The 12,762-nt window shown below is 46.7% G+C and overlaps 1 protein-coding gene across 7 annotated transcripts in view; it reads right to left on the reverse strand.

The window, feature by feature from the left end:
* Positions 1-12,762, reverse strand: part of LOC135911547 (saccharopine dehydrogenase-like oxidoreductase) — a 420,598-nt gene that overhangs the window by 350,076 nt on the left and 57,760 nt on the right. For 4 of the 7 annotated variants that reach the window (XM_065443876.1, XM_065443874.1, XM_065443871.1 and 1 more), the window contains exon 1: positions 2,425-2,794. The exons of 1 other annotated variant lie outside the window; for it this stretch is intronic. In XM_065443876.1, coding sequence (XP_065299948.1) covers positions 2,425-2,596 — 172 coding nt within the window. In that variant the 5' untranslated portion in view covers positions 2,597-2,794. Of the gene's footprint in view, positions 1-2,424; positions 2,795-12,762 lie in introns of those variants that run through there. 2 more of the 7 variants (XM_065443869.1, XM_065443870.1) reach the window with 1 other exon arrangement.

The following is a 12,762-nucleotide window of genomic DNA, read 5'->3' on the forward strand; positions in this document are numbered from 1 at the left end:
TTTCTTTTAGTAAGCATTGCAAGGAAGAATTTGCAAAGAAAAGATTAGTATCATCTGCATACATGATGATATTAGGTGAGGAAGAAATGTTAGGAAGGTTATTGATATAAAGATTAAATAATCTAGGACCAAGTATGGATCCCTGTGGCACGCCAGTCTGTATTTTGAGAAGTGAGGAAGTGGCCTGATTATATGAAACAAACTAGCAACAGTCCGTTAAATACCTTTTCATTAAATCTAGTGCTGTACTACGTATACCGTAGCCGTAATCAACAGTGATTTACACTGTCAAAACCCTTACGCAGGCCCAGAAATAAGCCTACCGTGTATAAATGGTTTTCCATATTTTGCAGTATTTGATGTTTTATTATTTAGGAGCGCATCCTCACATGATTTATTTTTTTGGAATCCATACTGCGCCGCACTAATAAAAGTTGAGAGTGATATTGAAGCACTATGGATTAAAACTAACTTAGGCAGTCGTACAGTTTTTATAAGTGGTGTGTACCGTCCCCCCCGGTTGCCCCTTAGATCCGTTGTTTCAATTTAGGAACTTTATGGATTCGAATCTGCACCAAGGTGATAACATTCTGATCCTACGTGACTTTAACTTATCAGGGATTGATTGGCTGTCCCAATCCTCTGGACCGGTAGAAGTCGCCAGTTGTGAACAACTACTAGAGCTTGCGTTTTGTTACGAGCTAACCCAGGTTGTAACGGATTACACACGAGTATGCGGAACGACGTCCTCAATTCTTGATTCGATTTTTGTATCACCAGGCTTGATGCCTTCTCTTGTTTGCTATGAAGTTGCAGAGGGTCTATCTGACCATACCATTGTTTTGTTATCTTTAAGCGTTACTGCAGACATGCCTAGTACTCATCTAAAAAAGTTAATTTTAGATTTTCAAGCTGCTGATGAAGTCGGTGCACTTGACTTCTTTGAACAGTCCCTCGACCAGTTTTTAATGCATTATCGTTCCGGAGCCAGTACAGACCTGCCGTGAAACACTTTTTCAAACATTGTACGACATTGCATCAAACGTTTTGTCCCCAAATGCCGCAAAATTGTCAGGAAGAAAACTCCTTGGATGACGAGGGAAATAATACATAATGAAAGGAAACTGAAAAGGAAAGGAAAAGCCAGTTCGCAAAACCCCACCTCACAATATAAGGAACCCATTCGACAACTAAGTAAACAGCTAAAACAACTTGTTCGGAAGAGCAAGGACAGGCTTTATAGCATCACACTTTAAAAATTTCTTGCAGAAGACCCCGGAAAATTTTGGCACTACGTTAATCTTAAGGATAAACGACCATACGTGGATGTGAGCCAAAATAATGATAAACAGCTTGACAGCTTTAGTGATTATTTCTCGTCTGTTTATATGCGAGATAACGGTATGGTTCCGCACTTTGCAGATACCTCTGATAGGGTCCCAATAGAGGATATAGTAATTAGTGAAGGAGGAATTCTTAACTTGCTCCTTAATGTTTATATAAAGAAATCGCCTGAACCAGATGAAATACCCAACGAATTTTTATACAGGTATGCAGCGTGGGTTTCAAAATATCTTGCCATTATATTTCACTCATCTATTACAACCAGCTGTTTCCCCAGTCGTTGGAAGTGTGCCAAAATCATATCCATACACAAAGGCAGCGCAACAGCAGACGTCAACAACTACCGGCCAATTTCTCTTACCAGCGCGTGTTCAAAATCACTGGAGCATATTGTATCCAAACATTGAATTAAATATCTGGATTACCATAAGGTATTATACAGCCGTCAACATGGGTTCAAAAGAAAACTCTCCATGACAACTCAACTTACAGAAATTGTACATGACCTCTCCCAAACCATCAATTCACGTGGCCAAACCGACATAGTGTACCTAGACTTTGCAAAGGCGTTTGATAAAGTTTCTCATCCTAAGTTATTACACAAAATAGAGGCCATATTTAAAAATCCCGCAATCACGAAATGGTTCACGTCTTACCTTCATTGCAGAACAGTATGTTCAAATTGGAAACTGCCAGTCTGTACCCTCACTGGTCTCATTGCCAACGGTTTTTGTTCGCGCTGCCAACTAGCCCAGTCGCTATGTTTGCCGAGTTATTCGATCTAACTACAGTTTTGTACAAATTCATGTATTAATGATAAATAAATGAGACAACAGCTGTATTACCAGCGAGCTGCAAATCTTAGCACCACCACGCATTACGATGCCGAGTAAATGGAAATGTAATAGGTGCCGCTATCAGCAGTATACAGAGGCGCAGTATCTGCAGGTGTTTCACCAAAATGTTTACAGCACGGTTCGCGTTATGTCATTCAGCTGGCAGACAGTTTCGGCTACTGTTTCGCGGCGTCGAATGTGTCGATCAGTCTCGGAAGTGCGCGGTGCTATCGAAACATCCCACCTTCCAGGCTGAGGTTCTTGGCGGCTGCGCGCAGTGTACTACGCAGTTTGTCGACGTTCCTGCCGGCGACGCCCCAGCGCAGGCCCTCGGAAGAACGGTGCAGCTCCTCGACCACGTAGACGCCCGTCACGCCCGTGGCGCCGAAGAGGACGATGTCCAACTCTCGCGACATCCTGCCGGGGTCGACGCCGCTCACTTACTGCTGGCGCGTCGCTTTAGAGTTTCCGCCTTCTGCACAGTTTCCGCGTTGTACGGTGCAAAGACAATCGCTTGCGCAACCGGGCCTGTCGCGACGGTGTTTCGTTTATCGTCCCACGTTCATACTTGCAAGCGTACCTAGCCGGCCGAGCATAGAATAAAGAACCAACAGGAGCGAGGATGGATGGATGTTATGAGCGTCCCCTTTGTAACAGGGCGGTGGGTTGCGCCACCAAGCTCTTGCTATTATACTGCTTAAAGGGACACTAAAGGTTACCAGAAACTCAAGTTAAAGTGGTAGAGCAATGTTCTAGAACGTCTAAGGAGTCAATTTAATCGCGAACAGAGCTTTAGTAACCGAGAAATTGAGGTAAATCAATGACACGATTTGAGGCCCCCCAGCGACATTCCGGTACTAGCCCGATGACGAAAGGACTCCTCATAATTTGTGTTACTAATACTCAACTACTCGTATTAAAAAATCATTTCATTTGATTATAAGACGGAAAAAAATGGTACTTGTCTACGTCTATTCGATTCTAAGAAAAAATAACATTTTGAAATAACATTTTGACGTTGTCCTTCAGTAATATGGGTGTTCGGAAGGTTTCGTTAGCGCTCGACTCTGCGCGCTCGACTCTGCGCCGCGCACGCTTTGGAGTTTCAGTACTTTCGTTATCGCCTAGTGCTGTGAGGGTTCTGCTGGCTCGCGAAACTTTCATTTGGAACAAGCAGCGAGAATGCCACGTCCATGTGATGTCGTGGGAAGCCCTCGTTGCTTTCCCGCTACGGAGAGCCGGTGTCGAGGCCGCCGTCGTAGTACGCAACGACGCCGGCAGTGCGAGCCCTCAGCAGCAGGTCGCGCTCGTCGGTGCTCAAATCGCTGAAGATGAGCCCACCATCGCGAGCCAATCTGTCGGTGTCAGGGTCCATTGCGACGAGCGTCGAAGTTTGCGTTATAGAATGAAGTACCAGCCAACCAATCTAAAAACCACGACCTACTGAACTACAGACCTGCACAGATCTCCCTCCTCCAGCACGCCTGGTCTAGTTCGCCCCTTTTGCCGCTAGGGAAAGAACGTGCGAGCAGAGTGGCGCTAGTCATAACCTGTTCGCTGTCGTCTGCTTCTGCGATCTGTTCAGCGCTTGTCTTGCCATTTCGGCAGGCACAAAGCGCTTGTTTTGGCGGTAAATGAATAAATTCACAAATATACAAAAGAAGACATATTTGCGAATGCTTTGCGTTTGAATAGTGAAACTAGAAGAGGATGAGCGGTGCAAGAAATGTAAACAACGAGCATAGGTGGCCGCTGCAATGCTAGATCAACGGCATAAATTTCCCTTTCCTAGCCTCCTTAAGAGACTGGAAAAATTGTTTAAAAAGATTCATAGGATAATCTAGCTTTCTTTAGTTGATTACAGACAGCCTAATGTCGTAGATCACATTAGGATTTACTACTGTGTGCCGTAGTGAAAGGAAGATGATCTGGTAAAAGTAATCACTAGTAAGTCCTCCACCCGATATGTGCAACAGTCTGATCGATTCTGCTTCAAGGGAAGGTGAGCATATCTTGTTTTTAATATCGTTGGATGTCTAGCGCAGTAGAAAGCACGCAAAAAATTAAGCGATCCCAATGCTTTAAAACGTGCTGCAGTGCAGGCCTTAAAAATCGTGTCACGGAACTCTTTTCAAACTGTAAAGCTAGCTTTTCCGCGTAGTACGGCGGCAGCATAACGGTGGTGCTGAAGATACGTACGCAGTGAAGCTGTGTGCGTAATTCACTTTTTGAGCTCGTGACGCATTCACGGACATTTAAGAGTTAAAATGAGTGGTAATCGTTCTGTCGTCGAACATTACGGTGGCTTCAAGTTTCTAAAGAGCGCAGACGCGAATTTTACAACGTGTACAATGAAACTGTTGGGTACGTTGCGAACTCTATACACAATGGGATTTATAATAATCTCCTTTAAAAAGGCAGTGGGAGAGCTATTTAACGCTATTTTAGAGAGCAGCGGACTACACGCTCCGACATTTTTTAGGTTCGGTGAGTCAACTTTTGGAGCCAAGTGACCTATCAAAGCCTTGTGACATCTCTGTCACTGTGTTAGCAAAAATCGTCAACTAGAGAAGCGGTTCGTGGCAACACAACAGCTGCCGTACTACTTACAACGCCGCACAACAGCCCACCTCGTAGCAGACGAACAGGTTATAAAAGCGCCACCTACGGCAGTCGGTTGAACGAAAGTGGGCGCAAGCTGCTCCCATAGAAGCCGGATATCTGTGCAGGTCTGGAGTTCCAGTAGGTCGTGCTAAAAACGTTGGTACCAGCTTACGCATAGAGTTTCTCACTATAACACTATAATGTAGTGAGAAACTCTATGAGCTTACGGGCGTATTGCGCTGGATGGATGGATGGATGGATGGATGGATGGATGGATGGATGGATGAATGGATGGATGTTATGAGCGTCCCCTTTGGAACGGGGCGGTGGCTTGCGCCACCAAGCTCTTGCTACTATGCTGCCTAATATCCTACCTAGGTCAACGTTACTAGATTGTTTTCAGTTGTCAAACTCCGCCCCTGCACCTGGCCCCTTTCTGTCGCGCCCGCGGGGCGGCGCGCGCGACACTGTCGGCCCGAAGGCGGGCGGTGCGAGCAACGTTTGTGCGGGCGGACAGAGACGCTGATGCGTGCAGCAGCGTGGCACGTTTTGCTCGTGTTTCTTATTTATGTGCCAGGAAAATGCTGCTTGTCTTGTGAGCAAACATGCCTGCAATGAAACAATGAAACCAGGAAAACCACGAGAAATAAGGTGATAGCTAGGGAGGGTGCAGCGCCCTTAATTCTTAACTATCACTTTGTCTGTTTTTACTCCTGTTTTTTTGTTTGTGTTAATAAAACCTTGCAAGCATTCTACGACGAAATAGTGTACCAGACCACCGCCTTTCAACTTCGTGCGCATTTCCTGAGGGCTATAAACTTGTTAAACTAATCATTTCAGGTCATCAAAGATGTTTTGGAACTGCTAAACTTGACAGAACAGAACGCAGTTCAAAAGAACCTGAAGATTTTTGCATCATAAGAAACGACAGAGCCGCTGCGAGTAACTCTGATGTCGAGTTTAAACATTGTCGATAATCTGCTGCGTCAAGGTGTGCTCTATGTTTCGACAGCCAAGTTAAATCAAGATCCATTGGAGGTACACTAGTTCACATTTGTTGTGACTGCATTCACATTACACTGTTTGCTAGGAAATTCACCCACTCATGTTTTTTCAGCGACACTTTGGACTAGTGCAGTCCTTCGGTGGAGGTGAGTCCCATCCAACTATAAACAACTTCACGCAGATATTCCGCCTTCTAAGCCTCTATATACACCTGTTAAAAGCTTGTATACACTTGGCGCTACGTGGGAGTGTGGAAGGTGTGCCAGGCTCTGTGCTCGTCGGCGTCAACGACACATTCAAACAGACCAGAGAAGCCTGCAAGTCAAAACATAGTCTTCGCAATGCCATTGAGGCGACGTTGATAAGTTGCGTGGAGCCATTGCAAGCAGCTCACCAGAACGTGCATGCTTGCAATGAGCACACTTATGCTCGAGGAAACATAGAGGACAATGCTGGTTATTATCTGTGTGGATATGTCATTCATAAAGTCAGAAAGGGCACACCATGTGATCTGTGCATAGCGGACATAAGCTCTGAAATCCCAGCAGTTGGCTGCGACAGTTACTTAATAGACTACAGAAGTCTCAATTGAGCAAGGTTCCTTAAAGCACCCGACGCCGATGATGCTGGGCTTTATGAAGACAACTGACAGAAGTGTGTCAGCTTCCCTGGATGAAGCAGGCCTTTACGGAGAGATATTTTGGAAGGTTTTAGATGATCTAGAGGGGTGCTGCCTCCCTCTTCTTGGTTGTGCAGAGCATATGTACGCGTTCACGTGCGAAGTACTGAATTTCTTCATTGTTATGCGGATCGATTTTTACTCCAGGGATACAAGCTGTCAACTAGAAAGCAGTAGCCGTAGCAACCAAGAAAGCGCATCTTTTGTGAATATCGATGCAGCATATAGATTCCTCAATCCGGCGTTGTACCGGTCCTATTCATTTTCATGCGTACATAAAACAACACGCCACAAACGAAAGGCTTCACTCTCCTCTTCATTCACCTATTAGCTGCTTTTTACAGAGTGCACAATGTAAAAAGGCTATTCTTTGAATATTTAGCGCCACGAAAAGCAGCAAAAGAAAAAAAAAACTGGCATTGAGTCGGCGGCGCGCTGCTGCCTTGGGAAGCTTCCGTAGCCAACCGGGCCAACCGTGGCGGCAGCGCCACCTCGCGAGAGGAGACGGCAGAGGGTCACGTTCTCGCGCCGCTCCCAGGCGGAGTTTTACAACTGAAAAGTATCTAGTATCGGTGACCTAGGTAGGATATTAGTTCGAGGTATAGTAGCGGCGCCTGGTGGCGGTGCGGGAAACGACATCTGAGTCATGCCAGCTTGGCTGTGGCAAAGCACGTTTCTAGGCCGAGTTTTGCGGCGATTCGCACTTTTTTATGCCCTGTTGGGAGTGCGAAAAGGCTCACAGACCACGCCGACCACGCTGCGAGCTCGCCGCAGCCTATAGTTTAACGAAAACGGACTCTCCGTGTGCCGTGGGACGTAATTCGTTTCTCCTTCCGCTAGCTAACCATACTCCCGCTTTCGCTCTGCTGTCGGCTCTGTCTTGGCTCTGTTTCTGGCCGCGCGTTTGCGTTTTGCGCAGAAAAGGAAAGTGTCTGCGTTCACCCGGTCGACAGAACTAGGCACTATAACTATAGTGCCTAGAATATACTGGCTAGTGTGCCGTGCACCAGCTCTTTTCAATGGACGAGCGTGGCGCCGCCTGCAATGAATGCCCACGGTGGCCGACAGAGGTCACTGCCACACGGGTCGGTCAAAAATTCCAGCTTGGATTTTGTGGCGGATGGACGTGCGTTTCGGGGCTCCGTGGCGACGACGAAATCATAAGTTTTTGTGCATGCTTTGAGCTTGCTTCTGTTTTTATTAGCTGTTTTTTTGTATTTAAATAGTAATTGGGCGTGCGGACGCTCCTGTGTCGAGGCTTCAGCGACTTCGTTCGTGGCTAGGTGGTCTTTTTTTTCTTCTTGTTGGCTGATGTTTTTGAAGAGTTTTGTTTTGCATGGAGCGGGGGCGCAAATTTTGAATTCGTGGTAAGCGTGGTAAACGTGCCGGCTTTGTCTGGGTCTGGCGGTTTCCCTCGTTGGGCCTGGGTGCTAGGCGGGACCTGTTTGATAGGCCTATGTAACTATCTCAGCTAGCTCTTCGAAGTGATTTGGCGGACGTGCTCGTTGAGCCTGAGGAAGTAGGCCTAGCGATGAAACCAAACAAAGGGAAGGCCGCGGGGGATGCGGAGCAAGTGCAGTGCGACGAGTGCCTGCGCTGGTGCTCCCTCGACGAGACCAGTTTCCAGAGCTTAGCAGACGCGGAAGAGTCCAGCTTTACGTGCAGGCTGTGCGAAAAGGTCAGGGAAGCAGTCCAAAAACTGGAAGGAAATTGGACAGCCAAGTTCGAGGAGCTGAAAGCAGACCTGAAGGAGGAGCGGGAGAGGCGGTTAGCTTTGCAGGCGAAAGTCGCCGAGTTGGTCAAGGTGGAAGCGGTGCAGGCCGCGCAATTAGTAAGAACCGTGGCCGAGCTTGGAGAAGAGAAGGAAAGGAGAGCAGAACTGCATAGGCGTCTCGATGCGCTTGAGACGCGCGCAGCGGAGAATGATGGGTCGGGACACCAAGCCGGAGGCAAAAGCACAGAAAGTAGGGTAGACCCTACATGCGAAGTCGGGGGCAGGGTGGCAGGGCAAGCGGTAGTCAGCTCGCCGCCGGTGAATCGGCGTAGTTATAGCGAAGCAGCGCAACACACCCCGCGGGAGGCGACGCTGCAGCCACAGGAAGCCGGGAAGCAGGGAGAGGTAGGAGAGAGTGAAAGGGTGATTATCGCTGGCGACTCAAACATAGCTGGGTGCTCAAAAGCAATTGTGGAGAGGGTGAAAGGCGACAAAAGAGTGGCGGTAGGGACATTTCCAGGGCAGACACTGGGTTCTGTCATGGAGCGAGCAAAAGAAAAGCTCACGGAAAATGCCCACGTGCGCAACCTTGTCGTAGTAGCAGGTGGGCTAAATGACGTCCTGAACAGGAAAGGGCCAGGACTGGCCCAGCGCTTGGCGAAGGGGGTGGACGACTTGCGCGAGCTATCCCCTCCTCAGGTGCAGATCGTGGTGTGCACGGTGCCGGAGGTGCCTGTGCGTGACAGTCACGTACAAAGAGCCGTAATGGCTGCCAATGAGGCAATATGGAAAATGAGCCGAGAGAAAGGCTTCGAGGTTGTCGAAGTAAACAGGGAAGTGAGAAGTTGTGGTGGTTTTAAACGAGATGGGATCCACTTCAATTACAGGCTAGCACGAGAAGTGGGCTGGCGACTTGGGGGTCGCGCTGTTGCTTTTTTAGGGGGCCCGCGGGCGCTCGGGAGGTCAGAGTAGGTAGTAATAAAGAAGGTCCCCTAGGGGAACAGCAGAAGAGCATCGCCGTCGATAAGAGAAAAAGGAGGAAAGCAAGAACAAGAGCTCGCCATGCAATAGGCTACATAAACATGCAGGGCGGCAGAAAAAAGGAAAAGTGGGCAGAGATTGAGGAGCAGTTACATAGAGAACAAATAGGGGTGTATGCGGTTACAGAAACGCACCTTAGAGACTCAGAAGAGCCGCCAGTTATTGAGAATTATGTATGGGAAGGGTGCAACAGAACTAAGTCGGAAAGAAAGGGAGGGGGAGTCGGAATGCTCATCCATCAGGGAGCCAAATGGAAAAGAGTAAATTCACAATGTCAAGAGCATCTTTGGTTATCAGGTACAATGAGTGGGAAAGAAACTTGGCTTGGAGTTACGTATTTGTGGACCGGAATAAATTGCACAGAGAAGAATAAAGAGTTAGTGGAATGCATAAGCGCTGATATTAGGGGTTTCGGGAATGGTGCTGAGATAGTCCTATTAGGTGACATGAATGCCCACATACAGGATTTAGATGGCTATACCGACAATAACGGGAAGTCAATGCTAGACCTTTGCGAGCAACATAACCTCGTGATCGTTAATACAGGGCCTAAGTGTGAAGGACAGATCACGTGGGAAGTGGGAAACCGGCAATCGACCATTGATTACTGTCTGATGACAGAAGGAATTCATGATAAGTTGAGAGAAATGGTCATCGATGAGGAAGGGTTTAGCAGCATAGGGAGTGACCATAAACGCATCATTTTGAAAATGGGATATGTAGTTGGGAAAGAGAGCAACGAAAGCAAAATGGCCAGCCCAAATTTGAACGCTGAACAAATAGCAAATATAGTCACTAGAGTGGAGGAAGAAATTGGCAAGTCGCCAAGTAAGGGGTGGGATTATGGTGAGCTTCTAAGTGTAGTAAAGACAGAAATACGGAAAGAGAAACAACACGTTCATTGGAAAGGAAAAAAGAAACCGAAAAGCTGGTGGAACAAGGAGATACGAGAAGCGATCGCCGAAAGACAGAAAGCATCTCGAGAGCACAGGCAGGCAAAGAAGGCGCAGTTGCCACAGGATGAAGTAACCGGTAAATGGGAAATATACCGGGAGAAAAAGTCTATGGTTCAAATACTGGTGCAAGCAAAATTAAAAGGTGAAAGTGAAAGTTGGTTGTCAGAAATACGTGAGAAAAAGAAGGCCGCACCTAGAATATTTTGGAATCACATAAAATTATTAGGCAGGAAATCAACAACAATACAACAACATATCCTAGACGAAGATGAAAACAGACTGGAAGGAGAAGCAGCAATAAATTACATCCAAAAAGTAACAGCCGAATCTTTCCAAGGCAAGGACGAGGTTGTATTTGAAGAAAAAAAGAGCATGAAAGAGACCCAAGGGGGAAAGGAGCTAGTGCTTACAAATTTAAACTGGAAGAAAGCGGAAGAGAAAATTCCTAAGCGCACAGCCACAGGGCTAGACGAGGTTCCCGTTAGGCTGATAAATGAACTGGGACCAAAAAGTAAGGAAGCTCTCGTGAAAGCAGTTGAAAAAACTTTAAAAGATAGACGAATACCAGACAGTTGGCGACAAAGTAGAATGAATTTAATTTATAAAGGTAAGGGGGAGAAAGACAGAATTCACTCGTATAGACCGTTGACCATTACATCGGTAATATACAGGCTAGCAATGCAGGCAATCAAATTAAAGCTTCAAGCATGGGCAGAAAATAATGACATTTTGGGAGAGCTTCAGAATGGCTTTAGAATAGGTAGGCGTTTGGATGATAACTTGTTTGTTCTTACTCAGTGTATTGAAATATCAAAAGCAGAAAGCAGACCGTTGTATGTGGCCTTTTTGGACATTACAGGAGCATACGACAACGTAGACCGCAGCATTTTGTGGGATATTCTGGAAGGGGAAGGCTTAGGTAACGATTGTATACAGCTTTTGAGAGAGATTTACCTAGAAAATACTGTTTGCGTTGAATGGGAAGGGATGAGGAGCGCGGAGAAAGTTCATATCAACAAGGGACTGAGGCAGGGGTGCCCTTTATCCCCGCTGCTGTTTATGATGTACATGGTGAGGATGGAGAGGGCGCTAGAAGGAAGTAATATCGGGTTTAATCTCTCATACAAACAGGCAGGTACAGTAATAGAGCAGCAACTCCCATGTTTATTTTATGCGGACGACATTGTGTTGCTCGCAAACAAGCAAAGTGATTTGCAACGTCTGGCTAATATCTGTGGACAGGAAGCCAACAATTTAGGTTTGAAATTTAGTGTTAGAAAATCAGGTGTTATTGTATTCAATGAAAACAGTGAAGAGACAGTGGAGATACAGGGCCAAGAAATACCTCGGGTAACAGAATATAAATACCTTGGTATATGGATAAACGAAGGCAACGGATATATGGAAACACAGGAAAAAACCATAACAGTCAAGGGGAAGAGAAATGCAGCCATAATGAAGCACAGAGCGCTATGGGGATACAATAGGTACGAGGTCCTCCGAGGTGTGTGGAAAGGGGTAATGGTTCCAGGACTTACTTTTGCAAATGCGGTTGTTTGCTTTAAATCAGGGGTACAATCAGGACTCGACGGGAACCAAAGGTCAGTGGGTCGCCTCGCATTGGGCGCTCACGGGAAGACTACAAATGAAGCTGTGCAAGGGGATATGGGCTGGACTAGTTTTGAAGTGAGGGAAGCTCGCAGTAAAATTGAGTATGAAGAACGGCTGAGGAATATGGAGGAAAGTAAATGGGCTGGGAGAGTGTTCAGGTATCTGTACAGGCAAAACATTGATTCACAGTGGAGGAAAAGAACTAGGAAGCTTACCAGCAAGTATGCGGCCTGTGGGGTGGGCAACACAGCAACAAAGAAGGTCAAGCGGAAAGTCAGAGAGGCTGAATTAATCTCATGGGTGGCGGCAATGGAAAAGAAACCTGCCATGAGTAACTACTTAAGGGGAAAAAACGAAATTAGGAAAGAAACCATTTATGATAACTCAAAGGGAAGCTCATTACTTTTCGAAGCGAGATCGGGATGCCTTAGAACACGCACGTATAAAGCGAGATATAAAAAGGAAGAAGAAGCATGTGCTTGCTGCGGTAAAGCTAGGGAAACGACGGAGCATATTTTATTAGAATGTGAAGACATCTATCCAGCGGTCGATTTGGGCACCACTGGCCTCCTTGAAGCCCTTGGGTTCAGCGGGAGCAGTCGTAAAGCAAACAGGTCCGCAATAGACATCAGTAAGAGGCGATTGGAGGATTGGTGGAAGAAAAGTAGGGAAACGACAAAGGACGGAGACGTACAAAAGCACAGTTCGCTATAGGGTATCAGAAAATTTGGACGTGGTAGTTCATAGTGTGTTTTTTTTTCTCATGGGTTAACCTAGGTAGGATATTAGGCAGCATAGTAGCAAGAGCTTGGTGGCGCAAGCCACCGCCCCGTTCCAAAGGGGACGCTCATACCATCCATCCATCCATCCATCCATCCGTGCAGACTGCGCGTGTCGTCTGCTTCGCATATCAGTTTCGCAGTTGTTGCGTCGGTTTCTGTGTTTGCGTTTTCAGTGTTATTACAGCGTTGC

Source organism: Dermacentor albipictus, chromosome 7 (assembly GCF_038994185.2).
Source record: "Dermacentor albipictus isolate Rhodes 1998 colony chromosome 7, USDA_Dalb.pri_finalv2, whole genome shotgun sequence".
Classification (NCBI taxonomy): Eukaryota; Metazoa; Arthropoda; class Arachnida; order Ixodida; family Ixodidae; genus Dermacentor; species Dermacentor albipictus.